The following is a 24,429-nucleotide window of genomic DNA, read 5'->3' as shown; positions in this document are numbered from 1 at the left end:
TCTCTTTCCTAGTCTTCTCATACCTCACAATTCCATAAATCCTCTTACTTAGCTACATTCTTCCCACCTCATAGAATACCTTTACCAATGTATTATTGGTAATTATATTATTTTGTCTCTTATCCTCATCATGTAGATCAATATAGCCTACGGACCAAGGCCTTTCCTTTCTCTCCAGATCTTTTTCTTCCCATTGTTTTCATCGTGAAAATCCAGGAACATGACATGAAGAGACAGGTACCCCGCAAAGGTCAGGTCTTAGTCTCTTTGAACTGCTATAACAAAATACCACAGACTGGGTGGCTTATACACGATAGAACTTTATTTCCCACAGTTCTGCAGGCTGGACGTCCAAGGTCAGGTTCCGGTGAAGGCTCTCTTCCTGCTGGCAGACTGCTGGCTTCTCCCCGTGTCCTCACATGACCAGGAAACTCTCTCAGACCTCTTTTGCATGAGGGCATGAATCTCATTCATGAGGCTGCTGGTTGACCGAATCACCTCCCAAAGGCCTAATACCATCACATGGAGCATTAGGATTTCAACATATTAATATTGGGGGGAGGGGACACAAACACTCAGACCATACATCATGGAATGTGGACAAAAGACTAAGTACAGAAAGACAGCATTTCTTTTTTTCAGGAAAGAGGCAAGGCTGGGAGCACTTCCATTTTCCTAATGCTTTACTTGGTCATCTTTGTAAAGAGACCAGTTGAACTCCAGCCACAGAACAAGACTTGCAACCAGAAGTTCAGGCAACCTTCCTGGGGCATCTGAAACCATAGGAGCAGAGCTGCTACTTTCTGATTGGATGATGACAGCCAGAGAACTGGGTTCCAAGTGCCTCCTAGTGTGGTCAGCATCCTGTCCAGGAACTCTGTGTCCCTCAGTGAGCGGAGCAGGTGTTCTCCCAAGAGCTTCCTCTGAGTTGGCATCTGCTCCATTACAAATACTTTCTTCCCGGCGCAGGTTGTGCCCGTGCAAATGTGTGTCTGCAGTTTTGCGGTCAGAAGAACCAGATCTCTGAGCTCAACAGAAATGTCACATTCTGCTAATTCGAAAAAAAAAATGTCCACGCTCTTCTGTTCCACTGCACACACTAATCTCGAAAGTTGAATCTAGTTCCTCTTTTTTGCAGACATACTTGGGATTCCTCCTCAGGAACAGATTTAAAAGGACACGTCGCTAAAAAAAAAATGTGGCAGGTGTTTAAAAAAATCAATCCAAAGTTGTTTCTTGTACTGCTATTTTTTGAGGCTTGCTTCTACTTTGGGGGGGCGGGGGGGAAGCATTTCACCAACAATGAGGTTGATTTGAATTTGGGATCAGATTGTTTAAATAAGCCACTTTCTGTTAATATTCCTGCATTTCTGTGGAAGAGACCACTGTAGATCAACATATTATATTCTATAGATTTAATCTGATTTGTATCTCACTCATTTTTTTTTTTTTCCTTTGGGTCAATACCATCTAGACTGATGTTTCTAAACCTAAGGAACCTCTCATAAATTTTCTCCAGACTGATCAGTTCTCATCATGTTCAAGCTTTTCTCCCCATGTGAAAGGGTATGTCAAGTCATGCCCATCATCTCTTTCAAAATCTATCTCCAGACGTCCTTCTCTCCTGCACCCCTTCCTCTAATTCAGTGGTTCTCAACCTTGGCTGCACATTAGAATCACCTGAGAATCTTCTTAAAATCCTGATTTCTGGGCCTCATCCTCCGGAAATTCTGTTTCTTTGATACTAATGTGTGGCCCCACCCCATAACAAATCTTGTTTGTGTGGGTGTTTTTTGTTTGTGTTTGTTTTTTTAAAGAGATATACTACTTTAAAACTTAGGGATAGGCAGTTAGAAAAGATTTGTACTGAAAAAATTTGGGGGCTTAAAAATTAGATGAAGATAGGTATAAAACCTAGTTTTGCTTTTGGGCAGTTTCTAAACCTCTCAGCTTCTTTATCTGTGAAATGAGTAAGATAATGCCTACCTCCTGGAGTTCTGGGGGAAATTAATGAGATAACCCTGGTGAACACCCTTCTACATCAGGCCATTTAGAGGGTGTTAAAGGAAAGGAAATTGGAATTATGAGTGAAAGAATTCCCGGCTTTGCAATGCTCCACTGCACACATAGTAAACACTCCTAAAGGGCTTGGCCTTATGTCCCTTGAGAGTCTCCAGTTTAGGGTTTGGGGGGAAGCGTGTGAACAGGCTACCTGGAGGGGAACACACCTCAATTCCAGGAATAGGGAAAGGATCAAGAAATCACGCATTGTTCACTTTCCGTTGAACCTCTCTTCCAGCAAGCCTTCTGAGTTTAGGTTCAGCAACAGGACCCTGATTCAAGTCTACTTTTGTTTTATTTGGAAACTGCTTGGATTAAAAAAAAAAAAAAAAAAAAATTGGAAGACAACATGAAAGGGTCCCTGTAGAGGACATCCTTGTTTTGTTTGTAGTTTTCAAGAATCTGAGTAAGACCATTTTAAGTTCCTCACAAGACAGACAAGGAAAGGTTTTTTTATTTGCCCCGAGTCTCGCACCATATCTTAGGCAGAAGCTGACCCTCAAAATGATGAAGGGATAAATGAACGGCAGGATGAAGACACGAATGATGCAGAATGAATTAATGACTCTGAGCCAGGGCTGGAACACAGATGGGCGTCCTTGTTTGTTGCTACTTTCTTCACAGTTGCTGATAAGATTTTTGGCCCACCTCCTCCTCTATAACTTCTCCTTCTCTCCCCTCTGCCTCTTCTACGTTCACGGGCCAACAAGACCCTTTATAGAAGCGTGCCGCCCTTCCAGCCCCCGCTGCTCCCCCACAGCCCCGCCCCTCCGCCGCGAGGCCCCGCCCCTCCGCCCGGGCTCTGCAGAAATGAATGGCAGCGCTGCCGCCGCGCCGCTCGGGGCGCTGATTGGCCGCCCGGCGCCGTGATGCACCCGCGGCCCGGGGAGCACGCAGGTGGGCGGGGCCGGCGGGGTGGAGCCGGACTCCGGGGCGGGGCGCGGAGGCTCAGGGGCGGAGAAGCCCGGGCGGGAGGCGGGAGGTGCCGGGCCCGTTTAAGCGGCCTCCCTCCCGCCCCCAGCCGCCCGGTCTGGCCCCGGCTCCATCCCGACCCTCGGCCTGACCCGCTCCGGCCCTGCCCCGCCGAGCGGTCCGCGGTGCACCCGGGCGGCCTCCGGAGCAACCCAAGCCCATGAGGGCCGCGCGCCCGGCCGCCGGCGCAGACGAGACGGAGCTCCCGGCCCGCGAGGAGGAGCGGAGGATCAATGAGGTTCCAGAATCGATTCCAGCGGTGAGAGGGATGGAGCCCCCGCTCCCCAGCCCGTGCCAGGCGCGGGCCCCAGATCCACCTCCTCCCATGTGGGTCCCGGCTCCCCACCTGGATCCATCCCTCCGTGGATCCGCCTTGGCCGGGGACCAGCTCCCGGGGATTCCCCGCCCTGCTGTCGCTGGGCGATCCCCTCCCTCCGCGGACCGGGACCTGGTGCCTGACCCGGGTCCCCCCTTCGCGATCTGCGGACCTCGGGTTTCCAGATCCCCGTTGCTCATCCGATTTAACAGCCCCCCCCCCCGGTCCCCAACCAGGCGGGGCACTTGCTTGCTCTGAGACCCGAACCCCAATCGCAGGCGCCGCCCCCGGGCCCACAGACTCTGGCTTTGGCCGTCACCCCTTTCCCCACAGCCTGCGGGGCTCCCGGTGCTGCTGCGCCCTGCAGCGAGATCTGTCGTAAAGCTGGGGTGCTGGGCCTTTTCGGGGCTTTGCAAGCGCCCTGGCAACGGGGAAACTGAGGCACGCTCCACCGATTGAGCTTGCCTGGCGCTGTCCGGGCCTGGAAGGTCCTCAGGCTTATTTAGCGCCCCCCGGGCGGTGCTCTTCGGGGCACTGCGAAGGGTCAGATTAGCACCCGGGTGGTGGTAAGGTCTGCTGTTGGGGCGCCCGCGGTGGAGAGGCGGAGGAGGAACCGAGGCGGGCCACCGGAAGGATGGCAGGCTGCTCCCCGAATGGGGAGCTGGGGAGCAGGCCGGCGGCCAGCCGGGGGAGACGCCGATGGCCTTAATCCGGGCTTTGGGTCCCTGCCACCCAGTCATGGACCGAGGCTGGCCCGCGGTTCCCAGAGGAAGCTCTGGGCTTTTTTTTTTTTTTTTTCTCTTATTCTTCGGCGTTTAAGTGGGTGAAAGTTCACCTCCCCTGTGTTTGTGGTAATTCTCCATCTCTTTGTCTGAATCAGGCCTCTGTTCCCATTCCCAGCCCTCCACCAGCCAGCAAGCTAGCTTAGAGTGCAGTGACAGGGGGGATTTGCAAGAAGGAAAGGAAGGCCTGGAATCTTCCAAGGAGGTTATTGTGAAGGCTTTAGGCAAGAACCTTTTCTTTTAAACATTTTAAGTGCATTTGTTTTATTTCCGATTTTCTAACCCCTCCATGCCCACTCACCCATCATGCTGATTTCATTCCTCCCCCAGTCCCGGCTATGGAAGCCAAAACATGGGAAGGAAGCATTGTGGTGGACTGTGCTATCGGAAGGACAATCAGTTTGAAGACTTGGGTTCACTTCTGAATGTGCCTCAGGGTGTTGAATGCCTGGCACTGTTCCCCCAGTGGGAACATCATATCGGTGCTTCTAAAGGCGAAAAGGAACCATGATGTTCCGACTTTAGACCCTGATGTCAGGAATGAAGGCAGAGGGGCTTTTTCACGGAGACTGTAACCTGGGTTCGGGCATGATTGTCGAAGCCCTGTGCATGGGGTTTGTTTGATTTGGTCTTACTTCTGCATGTCTGCGCTCTTCCTGTTTGCAGAGAACAGGGGCAATATTCTGTGAAATCCCCCTTCCTTATTTGATAAAGAGTTTCCTACCCTTTGAATTCTACTCTAGAAAGAAAGAAAAGAGTTTGTTTTAATCTTGGTTGCACAAACATTAAAACAGTGTTGAGACATGAAAAAAAATCCACTTCATTTAGGGTTCATCTATCTCACCTGAATGAATTATTTTCTTTTTGCTGGACTCTAATCTGTCGTAGATGTAATGTGATTGTGTGGTCTGCTTTTTTCATTTAAAAATGAAAAGTACAATCATTTTCTGTTGATGTGGCCCAGACTTTGTCGTGTTCCCAGTGGCTGCACAATATCAATGACTATTTAACAGTTATTTTCTTGATGACATCTAGATATGCCCTAATTTTCTTCTTCTTTTTTTTTAAATTTATTGATTGTTAGAGAGAGAGAAACATTGATTTGTTTCACTTATTTATGCATTCATTGGTTGATTCTTGCATGTGCCCTGACTGGGGATCGAACCTACAACCTTGGTGTATTAGGCCGACACTCTAACTGAGCTATCCAACCAGGGCTACCCTGATTTTCTTTGAACACTCAGTGGTCCCATAATTTCTTGTTTTTGTATTATAGACTAGATTGGAAAGATATTTCTCCGGGTCAATTTGAACTTAGAAATAAAGCTTGAAAGTAAAAAGTAATATAACAACAACAAAAAGTCCTGGCTTTTGTGGTCACACATTGAAATGTTAAGAGTACTGTTCTCTTAACATTTAAAGCCACGTTCATTTATATAGCTTTTGAGCATTCAGGGTGGTTATGGAAGATAAATTACAGAGGAACAAGAGGGGAGGGCACCCTGTCTTTGAACGCATGTGCTCCTCCTGATAGATTTATCAAGACTCCATTGGAGAGCATTTGATCTCAGTAAACACATTTCATGTAAGCCATGGCTTGTGGCTCTGCCTACATTACCAGAAAACCTGAACACCCTGCTGGTTTGTTCATAAGGGAAACTTGGCGGTCATTGTCGCTTCGGATCACCTTCCAGCGTTCTGCCATTTCTGTGGAGGAGGGCTAAGAGGACGCTTGGCCCACCGTCCGAAGTGGGGGCTTTATGCACGCATGGCTTACGATAGGAAAGGAGACGACATGAAAGATTCCACTGGGACATGGCATATTGTATCTCTTTTGCCTTATCACTTGTACATTTGAGTTCTTTCCCACACCCCCTACATTCTCCTCCCTGCCCCCCCACCCCCCATCATTCTCTCCCTTTCACAGCATCTCTGACTGATTAGATACAGCCGTGGGCAAACTACGGCCCGCGGGCCGGATCCGGCCCGTTTGAAATGAATAAAACTAAAAAAAAAAAAAAGACCGTACCCTTTTATGTAATGATGTTTACTTTGAATTTATATTAGTTCACACAAACACTCCATCCATGCTTTTGTTCCGGCCCTCCTGTCCAGTTTAAGAACCCATTGTGGCCCTCGAGTCAAAAAGTTCGCCCACCCCTGGATTAGAATAACTGTTAGCAGCGAGTGCCAACCTTTGCCAGGTAGTGGCTGGGTATTTGTACAGGGGGTGGGCAAAAGTAGGCTTATAGTACAGTTGTGAGTGGTATTTTTTTTGAGTTAATAAAGCTATTTGTAATAATCATAACCTGTATGTCTTTTTCCATACAAACAACTCTAAAACCCACTGTTGCTCACCCTGTATGTTACTCAGCGAATCCTCAACTATAACCCTGGAAGACAAATTTTATACTCATTGACCAGAAGAACAGATGGGGTTCAAGAATAAAAGGGAACTTGGCCTAGTCACACAGCTAGGGAAAGGGCAGGTCCAAAGGTTCAATTTCTTGTCCCTTTTATCACCCATGCTGCCAGCTCACCTCGTCTGTCCCACTGCGCACCCTGCAACATGTACGGGTACAGTGGAGAGGCCTAGGACCCACAGCAGCTCCTACTGTGTCTTGTTGGCGCATCCTCATTTCTCCAGCCTTGCAACCGAAAAGCAAGGGAAAGGATGCTCCTTTCCTCAGCCCCAGCCTTGGGACCACGCAAATGGAGTATGAGGCAAAACACCTTATTCTAAGGCACAGGAAGTCTTCCAGGGTTGCCCGTTGCCTTTTTGCACTTGTTCTCAGAGCACTGAATCATAGGCCTGGGTAGTGTCCTTATATCTGCCTTCTCCCTCATTTAATAATTACGTTACATGTCCCCTGCCACTGTCACCACCTCTGGCAATACGCTCATTCATAAAGGGGAACTCATCATTGACTGTGCACAGGGGTCAGCTTATGTTGCCCCATCAAGTGATGTTGAAGGAGTCCTTGGAATGTCCATGGTCTGCGCCTTTAAGAATTTTCTTTACGCGAGAATCAGAGTTCTTCTGGCTCCAAGACAGTCTGTTTCTCTTTGTTACATACAGAACCTGCTGCATCCCCACTGAAACCAGGAACAGTGGGATATTGCTCCGTTAAGATAAAACAGTTCAGCTGCAATGCCTGTCTTTCTGTTCATTCATTCAGCACCTATTTATTAAGCTCCAGCAATAAACTGGGCCTTGTGCTTGGGATTGGAAGTGAAATGGTGGACAAGATGGCCTTTATGGGATTCACATTATAGTGGGGAAAGATGAAATAACAAACACATTTTAAAAATCTTACTAAATGTGATGAGGGCTCTGGTGGAGGGGCGAGGGAGGGCTGAAGTGATATTAGTCGTAGTAGTAGTAATATGTTAATCCTCACCTGAGGATATTTTTTTTCCATTGATTTTTAAAAATATATATTTCTATTGATTTCAGAGAGGAAGGGAGAGGGAGAGATAGAGAAACATCAATGATGAGAGAGAATCATTGGTTGGCTGCCTCCTGCACGCCCCACACTGGGGATCGTACCCACACCTCGGGCATGTGCCCTGACCAGGAATCGAACCGTGACCTCCTGGTTCATAGGTCGACACTCAACCACTGAGTCATGCCAGCTGGGCCCCATTTTTAGGGATATTTTTAGAGAGCGTGGAAGGGAGGGAGAGAGACAGAGACACATGGATTGATTGCTCAGTGTGTGGGAGTTGATTGGCATTTTACATCATTTGGGTCTTGGGAGTGATTTCTTAGGCTAGATTGTGCGCTGGCAGATCAGGGAGAAGTGGAAAAATGGTGTTGTTCATTTCCCATCTGAACAATGGTGCTCTCTGTGCCACTGCGCCCAGTGATCTGCTCTTTGCACAGTTTCTCCGACCTGTGCCCCTTGCCCGATTTGGGCTCTGTCCGTAACAGAACCTACCTGAAGTCACATGGTTGGGATTTTTTCCACAACTGAGTTTATTTTTAACCAGAGTGGTCCCAGGTGGGCAGGGACTGAGCTGTGACAAGCATGGCCACCCAGCTTCTTGGCTTTTAGCAGAAAAATGTGCAAGTCTACCCCGGTTGCTGTGTAATGGTCTGACTATATTTAGATTGGGCTGCCAGAGATATAAATTGCTATTTTAGTCTGCAGCTACTGGTGGGGCTACTGGTGGGTGGACAAACCCTACTTACTGCGCCCTCCACAGAGCACTCCCGATTTTACTCTGGCCTCTGCCATCCATCCTGGGGCCTTGCCCTTTGCCCTTTACAGATCCTCCCAGGGCGTGGGGCTTCTAGCTCTGTTGTTATGTCTCAGGGAAATGATGTGGCAGGTCCTTGAATGCTGGGGACACTGAGAAAGTGTTCGTCCCAAGAGTGTCATTATTTTCCTTTTTACAAATAAGAGCTGGATAGCAACACTCCCGTCCCTTAGGAAATTAGTAAAATTATTTAAAGGATCATCAGGGGAGAGAAGATTTATTTATGTGGGAGCATAGCTCGGATCCATTCTGAAGCTGCTAACTGCGTGTTTCTCTTACGCGGTTTCCAAGCCATCTGGTGAATTCCATTCGATGAGTATGTATGTACACCCATGTTAGGTAGCTAACCCGTTGGAGGGCCTTCACGGTCCCAAATTCATTCCCCCGTGGATTTTCCCTCTGTGGGGTTCCTAGGGACTGCCATTGTATTTTCGTTTAGTTGTTCCAAGGACAATGGCCCCTCTTAATTCAGGGAGAAAGTGCCAGTCATTTGTTCATAAACAGGACACTGTTTGGAATGGCTTGACCATGCGTTTTAGCCTATTTTTGGCCACCTGGCTCTGCCCTCTGGTTCAGCCAGGTACCATTCTTCAGTGTGTTCATTAATAAGGTGTGACTAGTCAGAGTGCCTAGTGGCAAACAACCAAGTCCACCCTCCCCTCCCCGCAAACTAGCTCAAGCCCGAAGATAGTTTATTGTGCAAAGCCTGCCGATGCTGCGCAGGCTCCGAGCACAGGAGCGCAGCGGGGCCCGAGACCCGAAGGCTGCCGGGTTCTTCCACCTCCATTTGCTTCTCTGCATCTCGTTCAGGCGGCTGCTTTATCTTCCTGGGTTTACATCTCCCTTTTCCAGAGGACAGACTAAACCAGAACCCCTTGGGCATGGGTGTGGGTGGGGTTTGGGGCACCCTCACCTACACAGTGAAATGGAAGAATGCTGCCGTGGTCATGCTTGTCACTGCCTGGGTGCTTGCCACAAAGTTAGCCCCAAGGGAAGTATGGGACATCGGTCTGTGTGGCACAGATTTTGATACTTAGGTACATATATTTGTGTGTATATTTGAATTTAAGAGCCAGGGTTTCCGCTACGAGTCATGCATTTGGATTTTGAAGCAAACTCCTTTAATTGAGGAGTGGTGCAGGTGAAGATGTACCTCTTGTTTAGGTGGCCCAGAGGCAGCCAGGTGTCATTCATTTATTATCTGCTGCCGGAACAGATAATGCAATAGAGAGAAACTAGTGGGACAGGCTGGCTGATCATGGGATGTAGGGTTGAAAGATTTACATGTATAAAGCTTTCCAAATTTTGAGAGCAAAAATAGAAACCTTTCAAATGCATCGTGTCCCTTTTCATTTAGTGGCCATTACTGGACTTTGTAAAGTTTAGAGAAATCCCCTTGGTTTGCTTTCTGTTAACGGTTAAGATTTGGTTGTGTCTTTTTTTCAGTGTGAGAGGTACCAGTTGAAGGGAGTGGATATGGTTTCTGTTTGCTTTGGGTTGGTAGGTTTTTCTTTTGAATGACCTGAAAGAATCAACTTGGCCATTTGCTTTAGGATCATTGCTGCGGGCTCAGTTTACACCTGCTTTGTGGCTTCGGTTCTGTTCCCGTGACTAGGTGTTTCCAGCAGCCGCCTCTTTGTTTAGAATAGACCAACAACCATTGGCAGGCTACCCACTGTTTTTCACACGCTTTGAGCTGCTCTCACATGATGTCTTTCTGTTTCTTCAGGTTCATGAACCACCGGGCCCCAGCCAATGGCCGCTACAAACCAACTTGTTATGAACATGCTGCTAACTGTTACACACATGCAGTGAGTATGCGTTTTCTGCCTTCTCATCCTCCCAGAAGGCTTTGCAGGGAGGCAGGGGCAGTTCTCTCTAGTAACTTTTCCACCCCATTAGTTGGATTTACCCATCCTTGTGACCTTATCTACCAGAGTATCCGTGCTGGGTCCTGTCACCAGAAACTGTGAGCATGTCCAGTGCTCTGACCTACAGTCTCCTCTGTCCATCCTGGACTTGCTTCCTCTGAGAATCAGGTCTTTAAAAAGAATAATAGTAAGCACTCTAGTCATAGGAAAACCAGAGAAAACGATTTGTGAAGACTGTCACCCTGGAATGAAATGATCGCCTTTTCAGGATAGTCAGCTGTGTTCATTTGGCAAGGAACTTTATCATTTGGTTGATAAAGGTGCTTTTTATTTCTAAATGATCCCCTGAAACCTGTAGCCACACCTTTCCTGTTACCACAGTGGCTGTGCTCCTCAGTACAAATGATATTTCTTTAAAAAAAAAAAAAAAAATATATATATATATATATATATATATATACACACACACACACACACACATATATTACTGATTTTTAGAGAGAAGGGAAGGGAGAGAGAGAGAGAAAGAAACAATGATATGAGAGTGGAACATTGATTGGCTGCCTCCTGCATGCTCCCTACCGGGGACCAAGCCTGCAACTCCGGGCATGTGCCCCAACCAGGAATTGAACCAGCAACCTTGTGGTGCACTGCATGACACCCAACCAACTGAGCCACACTGGCCAGGGCACAAATGTTATTTCTTATTGAAGAAAGAGCTAATTTGATCTCTAAATTCTTAATTTTTTTTCTTTCTTATAAAAGCAAAACATGGTCAGTATAAGAAACTTAGAAAACACTGAAAAATGTAGAAGGAAAATAAAACTACCCAGAAATAAATGATTGCATTGGTGCATTTCTTCCTTTTAGGTGTAGTGTTTGTGAATCTGTATGCATTTTCATAGTTTTTCTATTAATGGCCTAACATTGGCCTTTTTCTTGTGTCATTATACGTTTCCCCTTTTCTGTGGTTCCATTATTCCCTTTGAAAGTCACATTTAGTGAGGCTTTAGAGGAAAAATGGTGTTTAGTCTGAAGACAAGCAATAGAAAAGGAGACCAATTTAGTCCTTTAGTGAAGAGTGTAATTTATTTCATGCAGTGTTAGTACAATATGTAGGCGACATACATGTGCCATTAGATTAAAATTTGTTTGAAGTCAAGTTGTGGACAATTCCTGGGCTCTGAATAGCAATACCTGTTTCCAGTACAAACTGACTACTTCATCCAGCTCTCCTTCCGATTACCCAAGAAAGGCAAGTGTTTGTTCTAAAGCGACCGTTCTGAAATTACCCTGGTATGTTCTGAGTGGTAGCGGCTCTCTATGGTGCTTGCCTGTGCCTTTCTCCCACTCCTGTCCCCCGGGCGCGTTTCCTTGCCTCTCTCCTTCTCCTAAGCTCCAAGAGCCCTTCTTTTGCCTCTGTAACTTATTTCCTGAGCCCATTTCTTCTAAATAAACTTTCCCTTATTAAAAAAAAAAGTTATCCCTGGTAATCCTGCGTATTTGTAACACGGTCTCAGTTCGGTAAGAGCCGGGATATTCACTTTGCCGTGCCCTTCCCTCAGTTCCTCATTGTCCCGGCCATCGTGGGCAGCGCCCTCCTCCATCGGCTGTCTGACGACTGCTGGGAGAAGATAACAGCATGGATCTATGGCATGGGCCTCTGTGCCCTCTTCATCGTCTCCACAGTATTTCACATGGTGTCATGGAAAAAGAGCCACCTAAGGTACAGTGGATTGCTCGCTACTTCAGAAGGTCAGAATAGTTAATTCAGGTCAGCCTCCCATATGGCATGTGTAGGCCAAATGCAGCAAGCGAGCAGACATTCTCCTGCCTTGCAGACTTTACTATTATTGTTTTAACAAATATATTTTTATTGATTTCAGAGAGGAAGAGAGAGGGAAAGAGAGAGACAGAAACATCAGTGATAAGCGAGAATCACTGATTGGCTGCCTCCTGCACTCCCACTACTGGGGATTGAGCTTGCAACCCGGGCATGTGCCCTTGACAGGAATCAAACCCAGAACCCTTCAGTCCACAGGCCGACGCTCTATCCACTGCGCCAAACTGGCTAGGGCCTGCGTTGCAGACTTTAATGCTATCCCATTACTTAGGAAGCTTCCTACGGATTGGGCAGGTTTGAGGACCCTCATGTATCTAGCAGCGCAGGCCTTTGCTCAGAAACCAACAAATGGCACTGCTTCCCCAGGACTGAACAGCTAAAATCCCGAGACCTATGTGCCAATGCCGTAAGCACACTCTACTGCACTGCAGGGCGCTGCAGCCGCGGGGCAGTGACCAAGTGCACTGAACTGTGAGCCCCAGCCCTGCCATGTTAGCCTTGCAGAAGTCACCTTGCGGATCTCACGGAGCCCCCGTCTCTCCATCACTAAAGTGAGGGTGACAATGCCTTCCTCGCCGGGTTATTGTGACAGTTGAATGAGATAATGCATGTGGAAGTGATTTGAAAATTACAAAAGACTCTAGGACTGTGAGATACGAGGAGGTACACGGCAGCTCGGGGCCACTGTCCTGCAGAGTTCAGCTTCTGAATTAAGTCCTGAGTATGTATGGGCTCAGACACGTTCTGTGTTTTGCTACTATTAGCTGCCAGGCACTTTTCAAAAATACTCTGGCCCCAAGCCTCCCAATGAGATGGACGTGGGAGCATTCCCCCTCTGAGCGAAGGACTGATTTGGGGGGACACAAAGGGAGCGGCACACCATTTAGTTGCTTATGAAATAGATTCTGTACCACCCAACAGGCAAAATTTCTTCTCCAAAAAAGGAGAATTCAGAGCAGACTTAGAGTGACTTAAAATAATATCAGAACATATCTTTTTGTTTTACAGAATGTCCAAAAATATCTCCAACTGTTCAAACAATCCAATATTAAAAAGACATGCTTTCTTTAAGAGCAGGACTGGGGTTGATGACATATTATTGGTTTCCTCGCATGTGGAATCATAGAAGTCATAGAGTTTTACAGCTGGATGGATCCTGAGGGATCATCTAATCCAAACCCGCTAATGTTCACCTGGAGAAACTGAGGCTCAGAGATGTGGCCTGACTTGCTCGAGTCAGCAATCCCTGCAGAATCTGATCATCCCAGGGCTTCTGACTCCTAGTCCCAAGGTGCTTTTCACCCCATCCTTCACAATATTGCTGGCAGGAGGCAGTCTGCTACCTTGCCTGTAAGGTGACAGCTCCCCAGGCTTAAAAATAAAACCACAGCACCGAATCCCAAGGGAGCCGTAGACACACTCGCACGAGGCATCAGCAGTACCTGCGCTGGCTGCTCAGGACACACCGTCACAGAGCCAGAGGCCAGAGCACTTCATTATCTTCTTGGCAAGCCCCGCGCTTGTGGTTGCCTCAGCTGACTTGGCTCTGATGTCTAGATTTCTAAATCAATAAAGAGTTGTAGATGCCATACGTCAGTAGGCAGGGCCTCCCTGCCAGGGGCTGGAGAGGAAGGTGCAACAGAAACCAGATTCTCTTGAACAGCGAAATAGCACTGCCAGAATTGTCACCCACGTGGGCATTCCTGCTCTGCCTTGATTTTTTAAAAAATATCCAAGTGTAATCTTAGTTTAAGTAAAAGAGGGAAGGGAATTATCATTCATTGAGTACCTACTGTGTGCTGTGCTAAACATATGGCTATATTACGTCATTTAATGCTCATGCAGACTCGATAGAGATGCTATTATTTCTATCTTACATGTGAGGAGAGTGAGGGGTCAAAGAGGTGGGTGGAGGATCTTGAATAAAATTTCAGGTCTGACTTTACCTGCTGTGATGGTGCATAACAATCTAGAGCAGCGATTTTCAACCTTTTTTTTCATCTCACGGCACACATAAAGTAATTACTGAAATTCTGTGGCACACCAAAGAACATATTTTTTGCCAGTCGGACAAAAAGTAGGTATAGTTTTGATTCATTCACACCAGGCAGCTATTGTTGTGTTGGCTGTTGTCATTTTTTTTATTTGACAATCTAAGGGAAAAGAGGTCAGTGCCCCAATAGTCAGGTGTTGCCCGTTTTAAAAATTCTGGTGGCACCCTAGTTGAAAATCGCTGATCTAGAAAGCAAAATTAGAAAGGCTGAACCTGGCTAGGAATCATAGTCATCCAAGGAGTTAAAAACAAAAACAAAAACATAAAAACCCCTCTTTCCCTCCATCCTCTACCCCCAGCTTCTAGCCCTTTTAAGTCAGGATCTTCTGGCCTGGAGTGATAACCCATACTTCTGGTCTGCATATCTTCTGGGAACTGTCTGACTTAGTTTTCTCTCCCATTAGGACAGTGGAGCAGTGTTTCCACATGTGCGATAGGATGGTTATCTATTTCTTCATTGCTGCGTCTTATGCGCCATGGTAAGATACAGTCTTTCTATTTTTGAAGAATTGTGTTTTTATAATAGAATTGCCCAGACCTTTCTCCCCTTCCTCCTGCCCCTATGTCCGGCCCCCATGCATATACCCAACCCTTCTCCCCCCAACACACATACATACGTGCGTTATTTTTCCATCTTGACCTACTTGGGTCAGATGGCAGATTTTAAGGGGAGAAAGTTGCTGCTGTTCAGAATATATGTCTGGCATTGGATCATTAAAGAGAAGTGTTGTGAACTTGGGTCTAAGTAGCACCCTCACTTCTGAAATCCATTTCGTTTGCCTTCTCTGTTCTTTTATACCTCTACTGCTGTTCAGAATACTTCGACATCTAATTAAGTGGAAATGATATAAATATGTATGAGGAAGACAAGCTCAGTTTTGAAATGTATACTGTTGGTCTTCAGTACTTCACAGCACAGTAACTACTGTATATGGAATGCATTTCTTTAGATGTATGAGTAAGAGAACTAGCCAAAAGTATTCGCTATTTAAAATATCTGATACTCTGATCAATTTCCTTGATCTTCCTGCCCTTTTGGTATAGAGGTCAGATAGAATCTTTTCTTGCTTTGAAAACTGTAACTAAAGAAACATTCGTTTTCCCTATCAAGACGTGGTCCAGTTTTAAACACTCAGAAATTCACATCATGCCTCGACTACAGCAGTCATTAGAAACAGCCGGCCTCTAGACTCTGGCTCAAGCAGCATCCATCATGCAAGAGAAACCTAAGTATCTTCTGGAGTAAAAAGGAAGTGCTCTCTCTCTCTCTCCCCAGCACCTGTTACTAAATTACAGGTCTGCATTATATTGGAGAGAGAGCCCTTAAAGGCTTTTGTGAAGTACACATCAATTTAACGTAAGTCCGTGACAATTTTAAATGTAGGCTGAGGAGTCACATCTTTACAGTAGACAGTTGTTCACATGTCATCTTTGATACGTGGGTGATACTTTTGCCATTTGGAACTATTAATTTTATAGTACTAGCCAATCAGAACGACGTTGGTTTTTTTTCCCCCTCTCATATCCTTAATAGGAAATGAGTACAAATGTATTTGCGACATTTTAACATCCAGGCCTCACAAGAGCCCACGGTACAATTCTAATAAATGTCTTCTATAATATATGTCGGGGAAATTCTTCTCATGTTCTCTCTTGGAAGAGAGGGTGATAGTGGAGACGCTAGGTCTGTGTGTTAGGTATCTGCTGCGGTTATGTGATCCCCGGGCAGGATTTTGTTCAGGGTTCCTGTTAAGCTTTGTAAGTAATCTGCTCTCAAATACATCATCAGAACAGGAAGGCAAGCAGAATTCACAGCAGCCTGCCTTATTAGAGCCTCCCAGGTGTGCTGGGACACCCACATATCTCCTTTTAATAGCTTCTGTTTCTAAACCACGTTGGAAGTAATTCTGAGTCTTAAAGGTCGGCTGACAATTTTATCTTTGAGTGATTCATGTTACCCAACTTCCCCAAACGCCTCCCTGGCTGTTGAGTGCCTCTCCTTCCTGGTCTTATCCCTGAACTTGCTCTCCTGCCTATAAGACTGGAGGACAATATGGGTTCTGCGAGTTCCCTTCATTTATCACCTCTGTTCTTTGTTGTCATTTTACATTTTTAGGTTAAATCTCCGTGAACTTGGACCCCTGGCATCTCATATGCGTTGGTTTATCTGGCTCATGGCAGCTGGAGGAACCATTTATGTATTTCTCTACCATGAAAAGTAAGAGAAAATAATTTACATTTGATTGTTTTAAAAGTAACCGCCTAAGTTTTATCTCCACCACAATTTGCTCTCTCTCTGCACTTCCAAATAGTAGAAATACATAAAGAGAAAATATCTTGTTTTAAACAAATCTTCAGAACCATGTTTGGCATTCATCATCGGTGGGCAGATTCTGCGGGAAGAAATGAGTGGCCAGGGTGGCCAGGTGTAGGTGAGGGACAAGGTGACTGCCACTGAGACTCAGTTGGACCTCATTTCACTTGCTCAGGAAGACTGGCCTCATGAGCAGACCAGCCTTATCTCCTGTGACTTACAATCATCACAGGAGAAAAAGAACTACTTTTCAAGGTTCCTATGAAGATGGAAGATAATAGATATTAAGTGCCCAGCACAGCACTTACCTAGATAGGAACCTAGATTCCCTGAGAAGGAGGGGTTTGGAAGGGCATCTAAACCCTTTATATCCTAACCATGGGGCACATGTTAATTCATTATTCGTAGGCATAGTCCTAAGTGTTAAGCAATATAAAAAGGAAAGTTGATTGAAATTTAGCACCTGCACTCTAGAGAAGACCTCAAAGTCATCTATTCCAGCTTCACGCTTAAAAAACGAGAACATTTAGGACATGCATCTAATTAGTGACTCGTCTGCAACTGGGGCCCCAGCGTCCTAGTTCCTAGGCCACGGCTCTTTTCGTTATTGCATATGCTCGAGTTTGGGAAGCTCACAACCAAGGAATCATTGTCATTGGACACAGTTTATTAAATTCTTTATCTATTGTGGTTGGTAGAATGGTTCTCAGAGTTTAGCATAATTTCTGTTTACCACAAAGCATTATTTTCCCTTTTCAGAAGACAATGGTAGTTTTTGCTAGCTTCTCTCCAACTCTGAAATTCACGTAAATGCATTGTCCCCAGAATTAGCAATTCTGAGTGGTATTACGCAGTATATATAAATCCAAGGCAACAGTTTGCTTCTTGGACTCAATTCCCTAATTTATATTCTCTTTTTAAAATGTATATTTGGTCTCCAGAAATGCTGTATATTTTTAAATATGTTTTTATTGATTTCAGAGAGGAAGGGAGAAGGAGAGAGATAAAACATCAATGATGAGAGAGAATCATTGATCGGCTGCCTCTTGCATGCCCCTTACTGGGGATTGAGCCTGCAGCCTGGGCATGTGCCCTTGGCTGGAATTCAACCCGGGACCCTTCGGTCCGCAGGCCGACAATCTATTTACTGAGCCAAACCAGCTAGGGCACCTAATTTATGTTCTTAATAAAATAGGAAGTAAAGTAAGACAACTATCTTTTCTCCTATTCCAGGAGAAAATGTAAACCATACCTGCAAACCCCTCTTCCCCAGTTCCCTGATACGGTTCCTTCACAGTGGACTTTGAGTAGAAAACACTAAAAATGAGAGGCGAGTCTCACTTGGCCATTCGGGTTGGCAGGTGTTAGGGAGTACCTTCCCTGGTGCCAGGCACTGTTCTAGGCCCTGCAACCCAAACATAAATAAATGTGGCCCCTGCCTTTGAGGAGCTTCCGGTCTAGTTTGATTAGGCAGCTATGTAAGTGCAGTTTCCATACAATTTCTGACGTTCCAGACATTCGGGAGCCTGATGTGGTGATGAGCCTTACACATTGGAATTCTGGTGTGAAGATGCAAGATGACGAGACACAAATACACGCCCTTTGTTTCTTAGGGCTACTCTCCCTCTGCCACTGGTAGAAACCAGCCCAAGCTGCATCTCTGCCCATCTGCATCATTTGTTTCTTAGAGCAATGGGTGGCAGTGGCACTGTGGGCAGGCCCTCTGGAACTGGGAGGGAACTGGGAGGGAACGGGCATGGTGGATTGGACCCAACAGTAACTGTTCCGGCGGAAAGCATTTTCCAGGGGGCATGTGGAGGCGGAGGCCTTGTCAGTCCTATAGGAAATGCTAGGTCATTGTTACTCAATCAGAGAGTTTCAGTTAGAAGCCTACTGGTCTCCTACGGGGGGCGGGGGGCGGCGGGGGCGGGATACATTTTATTCGATTACTTGAGGTTACTGGTATTTTGAAAGAAAAAACTGATATGGAAGTGGTTTAAGTGTTGTCGGAATAGACACATTAAATGAACTGCATTCCATCCTGCAGGTATAAGTTGGTTGAGCTCCTTTTCTATCTCACAATGGGCTTCTCTCCGGCCTTGGTGGTGACATCAATGGTAAGAAATGGCTTCATAATTTTAGTTATTTCACCTTATTTACTTTTAACTCACTAGGACTCTTTACCTGTCCATAGATAAGATATGCAGCTTTTCTTTGTGACGTTATGATATGTTCATTAACTAGAGACTCAAACGAAAAAAATATATATAAATTGCAAAGTGCCAGGAACTTGTACTGGCTACTATCTATATCATTTGGGAAAGTTGTACATTTAAGTGTGTTTGTTTCCCTATGGTAACCTTCTGTGTTTGTTTCTTTTGGGTAACCTTTCTGTTCGCCCCACCCTCACTCCCACTCTTCTCCCCACTCAGGTGTGAGATTATGTGAAGGTGGGTATTTCTGCTTGAGTTACTTAGTGTCTCAACCTGAAATATATGGAAGAGGGTATCTTCTGAAGTTCCTTACATGAAGAAAATATAAATTACTGATTTCTTAAATCTTAAGAATTGGAAGGACCTTAAAAGGTCGTTTGGTTCATTTTGAACTTCCTTTCAAACCAAATTAACACTGAGAAACCTATGTGTAGCTGAAAACTTGAAACAGACACATGTCATCACACCCTCCCAATCCCTACAACCTCCCAATCCCATCCAGCTGGTTACTGTGCCTTTAGCTTCTGCACCCCAGTGTCCTACCCTCTACATTTCTGCACTAGCCTCTGTGTTAACTGAGGAAGTCACAATGAGTTCCGTTTGAACTCTCTTCTCAGCCTGCCATGGTCAGAATTGTACCTATAATTTCATTCCTGAGCTCACAGGCACAATTTTTTCTTAATTTTTAGGGAGAGAGAGAGGAAGGAAGAGAGGGTGGGGAAAATGAAAAGGGAGGGAGGGAGAGACAGAGAGAGAAACATCAATTTGTTGTTCCACTTATTTATGCATTCACTAGAGGCCCGGTGCATGACATTCATGCACTTGCGGGGGGTGGGGGTTGTGGGGGAGTCCCTCAGCCTGTCCTGTGCCCTCTCACAGTCCAGGAGTCCTCGGGGGATGTCCGACTGCTGGCTTAGGCCCGCAGGGAGCAGTCAGACATCCTTAGCGCTGCTGCGGAGGCAGGAGAGGCTCCCACCACTGCTGCTGTGCTTGCCAGCTATGAGCCCAGCTCAGGGCTTCTGGCTGAGCAACGCTCCCCCTGAGGGAGCGCATTGACTACCAGAGGGTAGCTCCTGCATTGAGCATCTGCCCCTGGTGATTGCGTCATAGCGACCGGTCTTTCTGCCATTTGGTTGATTTGCATATTATCCTTTTATTATATAGGATTGGTTGTTTCTTGTATGTGTCCTGACCAAGATCAAACCCACAACCTTAGCATTGAAACAACGCTCTAACCAACTGACCTACCTGGCCAGGGCCAGGCACATTATAGCAATGTAGTTGTACTGTACATAGTTCTGGTCACAAAAATACCTGATAATGGTTTAGGAATTAGTTACAGGTTTGCTATGTTTTGTTTTGTTTTTTCCCCCCAGAGAATATGTCTTAAGAGAATGTAACAAAATATGCTCTTTGAGATAGGAGGTATATGATGGCTTGAACAATTCCCTAGCGCCAAGAATGCACATAATTTAGTTGCTAAAGGCAAGGGGAGGGAGATGAAGGACTGAAATGAGAAAATCTGTCTTGAAGGTCCTAGAGTTAGAGGGCGATTGAGGACACCCAAACAATATAATAAGCAAGGTCTATGTAGACGGGTCATCAACCACCAGAGAAGTAAATTCCTCCTGGGTATCATCAGAGCAGGTTTATCCAGTATTTTTATCAGCCTCAATCTTTAATTGGCATTTTTACAAGTGGTAATGTTACAATCAAACAGGATAATCCTCACACTTGCCCCCACAGAACTTAGAATCAAGCGTGACGTGTACACGCTGTATTATAGAATTGTACACTTGAGACCTATGTCATTTTGTTAACCCATGTCACCCCCCAAAATTTAATTTTATTTAAAAAGTTGTAGTTTTCTATAGCATGACATTCCCAAGATTCATATACTTTACTACTTCATGATTGGTTTTTCTTTTACTCTCTTTCTGTTTTCTTTATTTCTATGTGTTTCAGGTTAAAGATAAGGAGCTTATAGTAAAACTAGAGGCCTGATGCATGAAATTCATGCAAGAGTAAGCCTTCCTTTCCCCAGCTCCCAGGACCAGCTTCCCTCTGGCACCCGGGACCCAGGCTTCCCTCGCAGCCCCAGCTTCCTTTGTCCGGAAGGTTGTCTGGAAGGATGTTTGGAAGGATGTCCGGTCTAATTAGCATATTACGCTTTTATTATTATAGATATTCTGGAAGTAATAAACTGGGATATAAAGTGATACCTCTAATAAAATGTTTATTTTGAGAGGACATTTAGCAAAGCCTGGTTCTTAGGGCATGGTCATCAGGTGCTGCCATTGCTTTGGCCTGGGCCCATGGGCCCGTTCAAGTAGGCGGCTGCATTAGAACTTGACTATGCTCCCTGCTCAACTGGCCACAGGACCTGCTGCAAGGCTTAAAGGCCACAGCTGTCAGCACCCAGGCCTCTCGGCCACCCACTTGCCCGCCCCCTTTCAAGGCCTTGCCACCATCTGGTGAGGTTTCCACCAACCCTGCAGGACCCAAGACCTTTCTGTTCCTGGTCCCCGGGAATCCAGGGGATTGAGCTGTTTTGTCAGCTTCCTAAGCCTGGCTCTGTTCTCTTCTCATTCATACAACCCAGTTTAATCTTGAAGCTGAGCCTAGGTCTTTGAAAACCAAGAGCGGCCTAAAGTTTCTCCTTTTTGTGCCAGATCATACATGTCTTTTTACCTCCCGCGAAGCTAGGAAACACCACGCGCAAAGACAAGAAGGCCTGGCCACATCTAGTTAGACAGTGTGTTGTACTATATGGTCCCCGACCTCTGAGGTCACTTCTAGTTATGACTTTCCTGGGTCAGCCATAAGGAAGTCGTAAACTCAGACAGGCAGGGAAAGTCTCAGGAAAGCAATCAGTGTAGAGCAGGGCTTGAGGACAACAGGAAGTGAAAACTCGGGCGAGACCGTAGGTTACAAATGGAGTGGCATGGGCGCCTTAGTAGGAAGAAAGCTTTAAAGGGGAAGATGAAAGCCAAGGATTGTTCTATATTAAAATGAACTGCTGTGCCCTAGCCGGTGTGGCTCAGTTGGTTTGGCAGCGTCCTGTAAGCCGAAAGGTTGCCGGTTCAATTCCGTCAGGGCACATGCCGGGGTTGTGGGCTCGATCCCCAGTGGGGCAGCATGCAGGAGGCATGTTTCACATCGATGTTTTGCTCTCTCCCTCTCCCTTCTTCTCTCTCTAAAAATCAATAACAACTTTAATAAATAAAATGAATTGCCATGTCTGCAGAGACACCCCCCAGTGAGCAGAATGTGCTGCTCGGCACTAGGGGACCCCTGACCTGACTGCTGGGTTGGGTCAAGACGTGTCACCCAAAGGGTGATCCAGGTCTATGTCGAGAGACTCGATTTACAGACCGGGACGCTGCCTGTGCAGAGACACTTCATCGTCTAGAATCAGGAAGCAGAGCGGGGGCTGCAGTTACCCTCTGTAGCCTGTCACCTCCGTAACATCCACACTTTCCCTCTGCTTCCTCTGCCCACAGAACAACACCGAGGGACTTCACGAGCTCGCCTGCGGGGGCCTGATTTACTGCCTGGGCGTGGTCTTCTTCAAGAGCGATGGCATCATCCCGTTCGCCCATGCCATCTGGCACCTGTTTGTGGCCACAGCAGCCGCCGTGCATTACTACGCCATCTGGAAGTATCTTTACCGGAGCCCCACAGACTTCGTGCGCCATTTATGACCGGTCTGCACCAGGTGTCCGCACCAGTATTATTTCAGCGATGGCACTTGGGAGAGGGGCAAGAGCTGCCTATTGCACAGGAGGAGTAAGAAGACAACTGCACTGACTTTCTTTATATAGTCTGACTATAATTACTGTGAACGTATCAATGCTGTGTTCTGGAATGTTCCAGGACGAATCCGTTAAGGTAGTGAACTAATTATTCATTCCATTCCACTGTCATGCAGGACTCTGGATAGACTTGGCCAACTGATGTTTACAAACCAGAATTTTGTATTTCGATTTTACAGACTTTACTACATGGGTTTTTCTAAATCACTAGGTCGGGTTGTCGAAGTCAGTGCAACAGCAAAGCTTCCTTTTGAAGAGAAACTCGTTTCTATCACTTTCCCATCAGCTGTGGAAAGAATCATGGGCAGAACTTACACTACTTTCACCATGTTTTATCCTGACACAACATGGTTCTTTTTTAAACAGTAACTTCGTTTTTTTGTACATTAAAAAAAAAAAAAGAAAGAAAAAGTTCCATGGACACGCATCTCTGCGGGTCCCCGCCCATGTGCATTCTGGCAGCAAGCCGTCCACATTCCACAGGCGAACCAACATTGTGCCTCTTCAGATGGTTTCACGGGGCCTGAGAAATTGCCAATTTTTAAAAACCGCAGTTTTCCAGATATTTTCTGCCAACCCCTGACTCCGAGTTCCGGGCTGCTTTGGGCCACAGCCTTGACTAGTTTGGTTTACTAATGGTGGAGAAGTATTTTGATATCCATTAACTTTTTCAAAAGAGGCAACCTTTTTCTCTGCGCCTTCGCCCTGTTCTCTTCAGGGTCCTCCTCAGCCTGTGTCTGGTGTCGGTGGTTGGCCATCTGCTGAAACTCCCGTCAGGGATTACCGTCCACAGTGGTGTTGCCTCTATGGTGCCCGACAGTGTTGTCATTGTCACCTCGCTCTGTGTTATCAGTTTGATGCTCATTTTTAAACTGTGGAATTAGAGGCATAGATTCACATTTCTACCTTTCTTCTACATCTCCCCATACACTTGTTTCCCTTTCAGGTAGACAAGTATTGAAAGCATGGATCTGTAGTCCATGGGTTATATCCTGGCTTAGTGGAGTGGTATTTAAAATATTACCTTTGGTTTTCCCTCAGTGTCTTATATTAAGATTAACACATTAGCTGCTTCGTTGATTAATCTCCTTTTGGTGTTTTAATGAATGAGACAGCCTTGCCTTTAGATCAGGTGCCGACAGTGACTGCCTCCGAGTAACGGGTCTGACCAATGGAACCGTTGGTTGGATGATACATTTAGGCTTGTATTGAATTTTTGTACTGACACAGCTTTCAAAGAGAGTTTATTTTGTGTGTGTATGTTAAGAGTTCTCCGATTTCGGTGAATTATATGGGGAGGAGGGACAGAAGAACTGATATCTGCTGGTGACTCTTACATAGGCAAGGTCCTCCGTCCTCACCCCACCTGCATGAATCTCAACATCCGGATTGCCTGCTGTTTTATTGTGTGTATTTTACTTTTAATATATTAACTTCTGTGGATTCATTTAAAGTTTGCCCAACTGTAACACTGACAAAACCACTAAAATGTATGTAAAAACGTGTGCTGTAGACAGAATAAAATTGTTACTTGGATTTGTTCCACCGTCTCTAAGCTAGATGACTGAACGTGAGCGTGCATTTTTGAGAGCCTGAGCTTGTCTGGATTTGTAATCCATGTATCAGCCTTTTTCTGAAAAGTCATGGTGGGAAGAAAAACAAATGTGCCCTGTCATCTAGAACTTTCTAGTCCACTTTCTACTAATTGGAATGCCAGAGCCAGCTCCAACGTTAATCAACACACATTTCCAGTTTAAAATACAGTAGTCAGGACCAAGGGTGTCAGTTTTATAAACGATGGACCTTTCTCAAGCACTGCCTTTTGGCCTAGCTCATATAATACGCCGTAGGGCTGAGGTTACAGGCTTTCGAATTACCAACCGGACGTGCATTGCACCGCAGGCCCGACAGCTCTGAGAATTAGAC

General features: G+C 46.0%; 1 protein-coding gene across 1 annotated transcript; it reads left to right on the top strand.

Annotated features, from left to right (window-relative positions):
• The first annotated feature begins 3,013 nt into the window (after positions 1-3,013).
• On the top strand, positions 3,014-24,044 carry MMD (monocyte to macrophage differentiation associated). The gene is made up of 7 exons (XM_070395545.1): positions 3,014-3,292; positions 10,124-10,205; positions 11,831-11,991; positions 14,566-14,640; positions 16,278-16,379; positions 18,523-18,592; positions 22,192-24,044. The coding sequence occupies exons 1-7, from the start codon at positions 3,267-3,269 to the stop codon at positions 22,390-22,392; spliced, it is 717 nt and encodes a 238-aa protein (XP_070251646.1). The 5' UTR covers positions 3,014-3,266; the 3' UTR covers positions 22,393-24,044.
• Positions 24,045-24,429: the final 385 nt, after the last annotated feature.

Source organism: Myotis yumanensis, unplaced genomic scaffold (assembly GCF_028538775.1).
Source record: "Myotis yumanensis isolate MYYU_CA2020_CCGP unplaced genomic scaffold, mMyoYum1.0.hap1 SCAF_16, whole genome shotgun sequence".
NCBI classification, from domain to species: Eukaryota; Metazoa; Chordata; class Mammalia; order Chiroptera; family Vespertilionidae; genus Myotis; species Myotis yumanensis.
The sequence above is the reverse complement of the archived record's forward strand: the minus strand, read 5'-3'. Positions and strand labels throughout refer to the sequence as shown.